Source organism: Cyprinodon variegatus, unplaced genomic scaffold (genome assembly GCF_000732505.1).
Source record: "Cyprinodon variegatus isolate N-32 unplaced genomic scaffold, C_variegatus-1.0 Scaffold842, whole genome shotgun sequence".
Taxonomy (NCBI): domain Eukaryota; kingdom Metazoa; phylum Chordata; class Actinopteri; order Cyprinodontiformes; family Cyprinodontidae; genus Cyprinodon; species Cyprinodon variegatus.
In genome coordinates, this window is record NW_015151295.1 from 281,534 (window position 1) to 293,031 (window position 11,498).

The window sequence follows — 11,498 nt, forward strand, 5'->3', positions numbered from 1 at the left end:
ATTCCATTGGCAAACTACCTCATTTACCTACTCAAATTAAGGGTAAGTACACTTAATTTAAGACATTTTTACTTATTACTAGACAATTTTTCCAGTATAAATAAAGAATGCATTCTGGTAGATTCCTTTGAGTTTGAAATTCAGTAATAACATCTGCATGAAAACAACATATTTCCAATGTTAACCACAAACTTATTTCCTCCGTCAAAAAGCAGAAACTAAATCATTACGGTGAACAAATGCATAAAAATGACAAAACTTCACAGTTGTTTTCAGCAGCTTTCTCAACAAGCTACTGTACCAGCATTATGACAGTGGATTCACATTAAGGAGAAAAAACTCAGCGTTATTTTTACTCCCATTTAGCTCCTAGAATCCCAAACTTACAGAGAAATGCTTCTATGTGAGGAACTTTTTTTGTTGTACAACGCTGAAGCCGGACACCAAATAAGTTTAGCTTATTCTGGCAAATGTTTGGTGAGGATTTAAACAGATAAGCTTCTGCAGAGAAGCGAAGCGAGCCCCGAACGTTCAGTACTCACAGAAACCTGGGAGGGCGGCGCTTTCTCCCTGGTTTGGTCTTCAGGTGATCATTAAACAGCTAAACCAGTGGAAATAATAACATCAACAAAAGCTCAGTGTCATTTACAAACCATTCACAGCCAGTGACTTTCAGTGGGGATGCCGAGTGGAAGACATACAAAAAAAATAAACCATTTTTAAATATATATATATAAAATAAACGTCAAATGCATGACGTAACCACATTTACACAAATAAATAATCGCATACAAACTCTAGATGAAAACATATTGCCTTCTGGATGACCAACCGCTGCATCATACAGCTGCTTTTGCAGGTTTTTAACACTTTCAATAATAATCTGACGGCTTATTGCTTGCTGCAGATTTCCTGGGAGCCACCGGTTATCTCGGCTTCCTGAGCGATTAAAGGGATGCAGCAAATATTGGGCAAATGTTCAAAGAATATTATGTGGCAGCCACATTTGCACTGCAAAAACTGGTCAAGATTTCTTAAAATAAGCATATTTACCCTCAATTTGAGCCGGTAAATAAGACAATCTGCCAATGGAATGAGTATATTTGTCCTTAATATTAGATATTATGAACTTAACAGAAGATGATGAAGTTTTTTTTTCTTCTTTTAAAAGTAAACCATCTTATTTCATCAGCAGATTAACTCACTTTCCTCCTTAAATTGAGGGAAATACCCTTATTTTCGAGATCAATTGACCTTTTTTTTTATTTAAATTTCAGCAGTGTGTTAAAAGCCTCTCATAAAAAAATACAAATAATCTCATAATTTGCAGCCGACAGTAAACTTAAACACTGGAAAATGTAGAAAATGACTGCCTCTAATTCATAAGGAGAACGAGGCGAGGCAGCAAACCGCTGCATCTCAAGCTGTAGGTTTTAACATTTTTCTGGGTGAGACCACACACTGGAAAAACGATCTAGAAATAAGTAAAAAATGTCTTAAATCAAGTGTATTTACCATTAATCTAAGTAGGTAAATAAGATAGTTTGCCAATGGAATGAGTATTTTTACTCTTGAAATAAGATAATTAGATAATATGCGATTGAAATAAGACAACGCAATTGTTTTTTCTTATTTTAAGTGCAAATTGTCCTTTTTCATTGGCAAAATGTCACTTTTACCTCCTCAATCCAAGAATAAATGTAGATATTTTAAGAAAAAATGACTTAGATTTTTTCCAGTGAGCTTTATGAAATAATGTGGCTGCCACTGGGACATATGTAAACCACCAACATACAGCAGGTTCTGATAATCATCGGGATCAGGAAACATAGATTTGAAATTTGTATTCTGCACATAAACGCACATATTTCATTTGAACTTAATAAACAGATGAATTCACAATGGTTGTGCAGAAGCTAATTTGTCTCGTCCAAAAGTAAAAAAATAACACTTGGTATGACATTATTAGGAGATTTAAGGTCGGAATTATAAGAATTTTAACTCCCAATCTCATAATCATGACTTTAATTATAATTATGACAAAACCTCAGAATTATGACTTCAAAGTATTTGATTATGACTTTAAATCTAATATGAAAGTCTAAATTATTCCTCTGAATCTCATAATTCAGACTTTAAATCTGATAATTACGACTTTAAATCTGATAATTATCACATACTACACTGGAAAAACGATCTAGAAATAAGTAAAATTTCTTAAATTAAGTGTATTTACCCTTAATTTGAGTAGCTAAATGAGATAGTTTGCACATGGAATTAATATTTTTCTTCTTAAAATAAGATAATTAGATAAAATGCACTTAAAATAAGACAATGCAATTGTGTTTTCTTATTTTAAATGTAAAATGTCTTTTGTCTCCTCAATCCAAAAACAAATAAACTTATTTTAAGAAAAAATGACTTATCTAGATTAGTTTTTTTCCAGTGTATGTGCCAGGCTTTACTTTTCAGCCGGAGAAACAACCTTCCTTAATGGGTAAATCCAATTTTAAGGACTCCTTTTCCAGATTAAAAGCATTTTGCTGACTGTTTTAATTTATTTGAACACTTACTCTAACAGAATAAATAAAACCAACAGTTTAGATGCTCAGTAGATTCAAACCTGCAGCCTTGGTGCTCTGCTACTCGACTGACTATTACAGCTGATCTGGTCACTTTGCTGGTTGTTGCTTTTTTAACATCTTCTCAACTTCAGACAAAGTCTCTGATTCCAATAACTAAATTCAGCCAAAGCAGACCTGAACTCATGCATATTGTAAATGATGCCACCATTGTTAACTTTTTAACTTTGGAAGCTTCAATCTTTGGAACAAAGAGGAAAAACAATAAAATAAATAGATGCAAACAAAGTGAAAGTGTTTCCATCAGGGACATAGCAGTCAAGGATTTTCCCTGTGGAAACCTAAAAGGTCCGTCTGCTAAATAAAAAAAAATAAAATCTCTGCCAAAACTGATCAGAAAATAAGCCGAAAATTCTTCAAATCAGCGTATTTGCTCTTAATCTGAGCAGATAAATCAGACCACCTTCCAACAGATGAGTAGTTTTGTCCTTAGAATAAGATAATTAGATATAATGCACTTGAAATAATAATAATAACCTATTTTAAACATAAAACCTCTCATTCTGATAGAAAAATGTCTTACTTATCCGCTCAGATCAAGAGAAAATACATTTATTTAAAAGAAAAAAGGATTATTATCAATTTTGGCAGAGAGAAAAAACAAGAAAACAAACATTTCATTTGCAAAAGGGTATTAAATAACATGTGCAGCCGACGTACAAAGGAGGTAATTGGAGTCATTTGTGCTGCTCTAAGCTCTGGTCAATCTCATAAGGCAGAGTAGAGAATAAATTACAGAAAAATAATAAAGAAAAAGCTGATTAAAGCTTGAGAAGTGAGGTTTGTATTATAAGATGTGAAAAAAAAAACATTAAAAACATTTAATTTAGAGTTAAAACAGTTAAATAAAATGGAACCAGGTGTTACAGTAAAAATAATTACTGTATTATCTGAGTCATGAAAGGTTTTAAATGCCTGATTAGGGCAGACTTAGCCCCTCAAGCTAACAGCTAAAACAAATAAAAGATGCAAAATAATTTGTGCAAAATAATCAAATAAATTCCTTGCAAAAATATATCTGTTTTCCTGTCTATATATATATATATATGTCTGTATATAAATTCTTTACTTGTTTTAAAATATGCTTCAATATTTAAAACATCACTAAGAGATTTAAATCATCTAAATATATTTTAATTAATATATAAACTTTTGAATTCATCTCATCATAAGTTATAATATCAATATATATTTTAATGCCTTTGCTTTTTAATGTGTATAATTATTATATCTGATCTCATTTTTAACTATTTGCTGACATGTTTTGGATTTTTGGTCTTTTTTTTACCTCAGTGTTATTCCGCCCCCTAGTGGATAAAGATAAAATAACAAAAACAAAAAGCAGTTATTAATGCAGAAGCTGTTTGTTAAAAGCGTTCCTGACACATTTATTTTGCAATTTTAGTCCTTTTGCATATTTTAAAAGAACCTAAGCCTCTACTTTATGACATGATGTGTTTCTTTGAGCATTTAAGGGCCAAAAAAAAATAAAAAATAAAATAAAGACCTTGAATTAAAACGCTTGAGAATTTTTAGTTTCTGTCTGAACCTCATGTCATGATCATACTATTTGAAAACCTCAGGGCTGAATTTATATATAATTTTTTACTTTATTTATTTACTTTATGAATTATAAAGCATTTTTAAATTGAGTCAAAACTAAATAAGCTGGAGGTATCCGATGGTTGTGACTTTTCTTTTTGCTGAAATTTAAAAACCTCAACAAAAGGTTTTTTTTTTTTTTGTCTAAAAAGGCAATTCAACATGCTACCAGAAGGGGGCAGTGTAAAGCTCACGCCTCTCCTTCAGCTGTGCAACCTTCTACAATAAGCAGCTAAATCCGTCTTCCATTTACCTCCAGTGTAGCACGGCAGAGGCAGACACGCCGCCTGTGCAGATCAAGCTAAAACGCAAAGGTAGATGATTTTTGGTCGGACTGGTCCTTCAAGAAAATACATCCCCAAACGGGGCCCCTCAGACTCCCTGCTGTTCCCACTCTGTACCGCGTTCCTGGTCTTTAGTCAGTGTAGGGATGGGAACATGCAAGGAGTGATGGTGGAGAGCAGAGAGGTGCTGATCCTTGGTTGTTTTTTTTTTAGTAGTGCAAGGTATGGAACAGACAGCTCTCTGAAGTTAAATGGTGCTTTCAGTGTGTGTGTGACTGATGGTGTGGACATGTTGGGAGGACTGGGTGTAACTGGGCCGGCGGAGGCCCGCGCAGTTCGGCTGCTCACTGAGCAGAGTGGTGGTCTCTCCTGGTCCGCTGTCGGACGGCGGGGAATGCTGGGGTTTGGAGGGAAGCGATGAGCCCACAGCAGGTTTCAGAGCACATGGCAGCGCGCCCACGCAGGAGGGAGGGGTGTGGTTGCTCGGAGGGGGCGTGGCCTGGGGTAAGACCTGGCTCGACCTGCGGCCGGCGGAGCCCACGGTGAAGGAGGCGCGGGCGCTCTGGGGCGTGGGCTGGGAGTTGGGTGACGGGTGCTTGCCAGGGGGCGTGGCCAGAGCCAGCGGGGTTTTAGTTTCTGGAGGCGTCAATGGAGGCAAGGAAATGGAAATATCCAAGCGGGCGTGGCTGCCCTCTGGAGACTGCGGCGTGCTGTCCAACCTGGACGCCAGGAGAGCGTTCTGGTAGTGAGCGCGGGTGACCTGAGGAGGACAATGACAGAATAAAACATTGCTGGATGGTTTTACAAAACTTCAACTTTAGCATGTCCACAGTTTGTTCCTCATAACGAACCTTTCATACGCCGCTTATGAGCTTAAACTTTATTTAATTTTCTGTAACAAAAGCAGCTACGTACATTTGCTGATCAGTGAGTAAAAAGTAGTTTGAATCTATTTAGAAGTGAGAAAGTCCGCCTGAAAACTTAATCTGTGCAGTCAGTTCATCCAGATTATCATCCTGCCTTCAAATATTATTTCTGTCGGGGCCGCTCAGACCCCGTACACCGGCGGGGCGCTGTCACGGCTGGAAGGCGTTTTTCATATAAATAATTCAAACTGCAGGCACCAGGATAATAAAATCAAACACATTTTGCCGGCAGATTTCGGCATTTTAAGTTAATTTAGGCGTTAAACTGTTTCAGAGGAGTGATCAAAGCGCTCTGCATCATCAGTGCTTCCTGTCTCCCTGCCTGCAGCTGCTCCTGCTGCTCCAGACGCGCTGCAGATAGCGTGCGCGGTCATGTGTTTTGAAGGCGTGGTTTCGAGGGGTGTTCTGAAGGGTGAGGCATGGTTCTGTGTGTGTTCATAAAATAGCTTGCTGGATCCGTTTTTTCCAAGATCTCCTACGGCGCCTTTAAAGTCTCTGAATAGGGTGTGTAACATTGGTTGGGCTGAAAATGAATTATTTGCTGTTCTATGAGCCCTAATGCAGCCCGCTTAAAAGCCAAGAATGAAACGACAGGTTTTCTTCCTTTTATGGTATGATCATGGATATTTAGTCAAGCTGTGCTCTGATTGGTTGGTTTACTGAGCAAAGACGCATCATAGCAACAAGCACTCACTCACTGAAACATCAAATTGTTGATATGGACACATTAGATGTTAAACCATTTATGTATGAGCCAGAATCAGAGGAAGAATCAATATAGTTTACACGATAAAGTTAACGTTACTCCTTGTTTTAACCTCTTAAAGTGGTAACACTATCGACTTAGCTGGGTAACATTATAGCTTAGCTTCTAGCAACCAAACTATCGTGATTCTACTCAGCTTTAGCCATCTGGCTGGAATAGACTAAGAAAATAACCCGACGAAGATCTGGACAAATACGCATCGTAAGGTGTAGATTTATATATCAACATGTTATTTATTGAACGAAATAAAGTCAGGGAAATGAAATGACACCCATGGCTAACAAACTGAATGTAACACATTCTGCATGCTGCTACATACGGTATCCTAGCAACAGCTTAGCTACAGAATCATACTTCCAGCCCCTTGTTTCAGCAAAAAGTTTAGTAACTCCTGCTTTGAACTTTTCAAGATTTTGAAAGCTGTCTTCTGTAAAATGCTTAGAGCAAATAAACAGGTGAGCTTCAAACTTCAGGGATCTTCTGATACAAAAAAATAATCCGTGCCTAATTAATCCGCCAGATTTCCCCCTTCCTCTGTACAGCCTGGAACTCTGCATATACACCTGTGGTTCTGGCTCATTTTCAAAACAGAAACTTCCTGCTTTGTAATTCTTGTAGAAGTAAACCCAACTGTAAGCTAAACAGCTAAACTGGTGTCTTATGCTACGTTTACACCTAGTGACAGCGCGCTGCTGGTGTACGGGGGTCTGAGCGGCTCCAACAGCGAAATAATATTAAAAGGCAGGATGGTAATCTGGAAGTTTTCAGGTGGACTTTCTCACTTCAAAATATTCAAACTACTTTTTACTCACTGATCACAGCAAATATAGCCGCCATTGCTACAGGTAAAGAAAGGATAGAGTAGCTCCACCCAACAACCCACTTTTTTCCACCATGCAGCCAGAGCAGCAAAGATGCTTCAGCCGCGCATCAGAATTGAACTTGTCCAAGCATCAAAAATGAAGCAGCACGCACGTTTTTGCTGCTCTTGCTGCGTGCGATGTGAACATAGCATTACATCTTTGTGACCTCTATTCATGTTCTTGGGCCGTGAACCAGTGGGCTGGTCTGTATGTAAATTTCGGGACGTGACAAAAGTACAGGCCAGAACCAAATAAGGAAACATCCCTGAGTTTACGTCAACTCGGTGCTTCGTTTGGATTTGCACATTTTATGGTGGAAGTTTAGAATTGTGAGATTGAGAAGAAAGGAGGTGTTGATGGGGTTTGAACTTCTCTGTACGTCCATTTCACCCACTGAACTATCGTTATTCATCTATGACAATGGAAACTCGGTGTCGCATTCTATGACCCCTTTAAGGTTCAATGTTTTTCTTTCTTTTTAGAGACATAAACTTAAGCATACAGTGAAAGATCTGGTGCAATTTGGGCAATGATGAGTAAAATGAAAGATGTTAGTCATTTTCATTCAAAAACAATAGGTTTTTCCACAGTTTTTGGTTTTAATCTGGTTGGTTAATCTGATGCGTCCAACCAATCTTTTGGGTAAAGTACTGTAACCAATCTAATTTGACAGTATTTTTACCCAATCTATATTGGTAAAAAGGAAAAACAAATCCAAATAAGTAGCATAGCTACTTTCAAAAGCCTAAGGCAGGCCTTGAACCAACAGCCACTGGATTGGAGAGCAGAGTCTTACAGCTGACGGCACCTGCAATACTAACTGTCACTTAATACAAGTAGATACAAATTAATATATCCAAACTATCCAACTGGCCACAACTCTCCAACAAACTCCTGCATCTTGACTGAATACTGAGGCTGTCTAAATGCCTGTTGATTTGCGGGTGATCTGAACCACTTCCTGAAGCGGTCGCGGTGTTATGCGGTGTAGCAAGGCTTCGGACGTCTTCGATTTTGGCCCCTCCCCTAAATGAAGATAGCCTCGATACACGCTTAGCATAAACGCCCCCCCCACGAAGCCTCAGCTCATCTCATAACATCACTATCCAACACATTTTTGAAGTCATTTCTGCCTTTTTTTCAACAACAATATTGATTTCAAATATCCAGGTGCTTTATCTTGTTTACTAAAAAGCAGCCAATCAAACACTAGAGTATCTATGGAAGCGGCTCTAGTCTCACCCACTGAGTTTCATAGTTAAAAGTTTAAATTATTTACTATTTTAAATTTCTTTTAAATATTTCCTGGCAGATTAACTTAATTTTTAATGTATAAATCTAAAGAAACGTCTGCTCTCTGGCTCCCCCTACTGGTCCTTTTTTGAAAGGCCCTGTTCTAAAGGTGGGAGCCTGTTTACTGCAGAGGGATGCAGAAAAAAGATTTAATGGTACAAAATATTTACTTAGTACTGCTTTAACTGTACATATAATTGTTTAATGCTGTATCATATAAAGAAATGCATCATCTAAATATTCAAATACGCATATATGTATTTTCTTTTTTATGTATACTTGAGTTTAATTCTATATTTTTCCATTTAATTTTATCCCCTTTAATCCTCCCAATTGTTTCTCTTTAATAAAATAAATAACCACTAAAGTCATCGATCTAAGATGTTAGATTTGGATGATAATTTTCTACTTAATGTACTTTATAAATGATCATTAGATGGGGAACTGCTCCTTTTAAGCCAATATGTTTAAATTTGCATCACTTTTCGTTTAGGACTAACCTTGACGTACTGAAGATCAGCCAGAGCTCGAACGCTGAAGTCTGGGATGTACTGGAACGGGGTTCCTGGGATCTGAGTGTTGCTCCCGCTCATAGAGCCGCTCTCCTGAGCGCGTTCGGTGCAGCTCAGAGACGCCGAGCGGTTCAGGTTCCCCGCGTGCGACGGAGAGCGAAACTCTGGGGATGGACAGAGAAGACAGGTGAGCGGCGGCACCGCGGGAAAATAAAGAGGAAGGAGCAGAGCCAGGAGATCTCAGGATGAAAACACACCGATGCATAACACTGGAGAGGGAAGAGTGTAGCACAGTGAGGCGGAGAGAAGTGATGAACGCACTGCGGCACATCACGGGGAAAAACATCAGAACTTTATCAATGAGCAACGGATGATGCAGAGAGGAGAGCGCAACAGACAGGACATGCGATGAGAAAAAGGGCACAGGTTGGACATGACATGGCTGCAGCCCAGGTGGCAGACGTCTCTCATTGGCTGGTTTTACTGCTGTCGCTCCAAGTGAGGGAGCAGCCCAGGTTTCCATGGTTACCTGATTTAAGCTGAATTTGAGGAATCAGGGAAACTTCTGGGCGTAAAGAAGCTGAGCACATGCTGCTGTATAACATTTTGCTTAACTGATAACAAAAAGGCTGCAAACGAGGTGGAAACTACGGAAGAGGATTAGGGCCACTGAAAAAAAAAAAAAGATAACTGATTTTTTAATTTTATTTCAGTTTAACACGGGGGAAAAGTCAGAATTCTGACTTTTTTCTCAGAATTCTGATTTTAGTCTTAGAATTCTGACTTTAATCTCAGGATTTTGAAACGTAATGTAGATGGGCACCATAAAGGAAGCACTCAGCTTCACTGACAAAGATGTGAGTTGTTTGAGGTGGCCAGTAACACAATGGTGGAAAATTAAGGAATTAGGCGACTTTTTACCTGCCCGAGGGGTCCCCTTATTAATAGAGGAGCTGAAGGTCATTAAAACAACAGAGCTAATCTCTAAAACAGACATGGCTATGGCTTGATGCTAACATGTTTGTTATCTGTCAGAATTCTGAGATTAAAGTCAGAATTCTGAGATNGAATCAGAGGAAGAATCAATATAGTTTACACGATAAAGTTAACGTTACTCCTTGTTTTAACCTCTTAAAGTGGTAACACTATCGACTTAGCTGGGTAACATTATAGCTTAGCTTCTAGCAACCAAACTATCGTGATTCTACTCAGCTTTAGCCATCTGGCTGGAATAGACTAAGAAAATAACCCGACGAAGATCTGGACAAATACGCATCGTAAGGTGTAGATTTATATATCAACATGTTATTTATTGAACGAAATAAAGTCAGGGAAATGAAATGACACCCATGGCTAACAAACTGAATGTAACACATTCTGCATGCTGCTACATACGGTATCCTAGCAACAGCTTAGCGACAGAATCATACTTCCAGCCCCTTGTTTCAGCAAAAGAAGTTTAGTAACTCCTGCTTTGAACTTTTCAAGATTTTGAAAGCTGTCTTCTGTAAAAAGCTGAGAGCAAATAAACAGGTGAGCTTCAAACTTTGCAGACAAGTTCTGATACAAAAAAAATAATCCATGCCTAATTAATCCGCCAGATTTCCCCCTTCCTCTGTACAGCCTGGAACTCTGCATTTACACCTGTGGTTCTGCTCATTTTCAATACAGAAACTTCCTGCTTTGTAATTGTTGTAGAAGTAAATCCAGCCGTAAGCTAAACAGCTAAACTGGTGTCTTCACATCTAAAGTAGGAAAGGCAGCAGGAGCAGCTAGTTTACATGCAAAAATCAATGGTTGACGCGCATCAAGGCGCAGCAAAACGTCCAACGGTGCGTTTTGAGCAGCTGAAGCAGTGCGTCGTTAGCTTCTGAGCATCTGACACGCGGAACGCGCTGCAAATGCAGCAGCTGCAGGAGTTGGAAAGACTGAACTTTTGCTGATTGATGCGCCACATCAATTAATGAAAGAAGCTGATCTGGGAGCTGGCAGGGAGACAGACACAGCGCTGCTGATGCAGAGCGCTATGATCACTCCTCTGAAACAGTTTATTAACGACTAAATTAACTTAAAATGCTGAAATCTGCTAGCAAAACGTGTTCACTTTTATTATCCTGGTGCCTGGATTTTAGATAGCGTACATGAAAAAGAGGCGACCGGGCCAGAAGCTGCTATTGAACTGGATTCCTAGTGACAGTGCGCTGCCGGTGTACGGGGGTCAGAGCGGCTCCAACAGCGAAATAATATTAAAAGGCAGGATGGTAATCTGGATGAACTGACTGCACTGATGAACTTTTCAGGTGGACTTTCCCATTTCAAAATATTCAAACTACTTTTTACCCACTGATCACAGCAAATATAGCCGCCATTGCTACAGGTAAAGAAAGGATAGGGGAGCTCCGCCCAACAACCCACTTTTTTCCACCTTGCAGCCAGAGCAGCAAAGATGCTTCAACCGCGCATCAGAATTGAACTTTTACAAGCATCAAAAATTAAGCAGCACACTGCAAAAATTATCTCAAAATGAGTAAAAATGTCTTAAATTAAGGGTATTTACCCTTAATTTGAGCAGTTAAATAAGATGATTTGCCAATGGAATTAGTATTTTTA

General features: G+C 38.7%; 1 protein-coding gene across 1 annotated transcript in view; it reads right to left on the bottom strand.

Moving 5' to 3' along the window:
* Window positions 1–4,232: 4,232 nt before the first annotated feature.
* The window catches only part of LOC107099151 (metal transporter CNNM4-like), a 66,475-nt gene continuing 59,209 nt past the window's right edge, over window positions 4,233–11,498 (bottom strand). The window contains exons 6-7 of the mRNA XM_015397166.1: window positions 8,877–9,052; window positions 4,233–5,288 (exon numbers count right to left, since the gene is read on the bottom strand). Of these exons, the coding sequence (XP_015252652.1) occupies window positions 4,776–5,288; window positions 8,877–9,052 (689 nt within the window). The 3' untranslated portion in view covers window positions 4,233–4,775. The remainder of the gene's footprint in view (window positions 5,289–8,876; window positions 9,053–11,498) is intronic.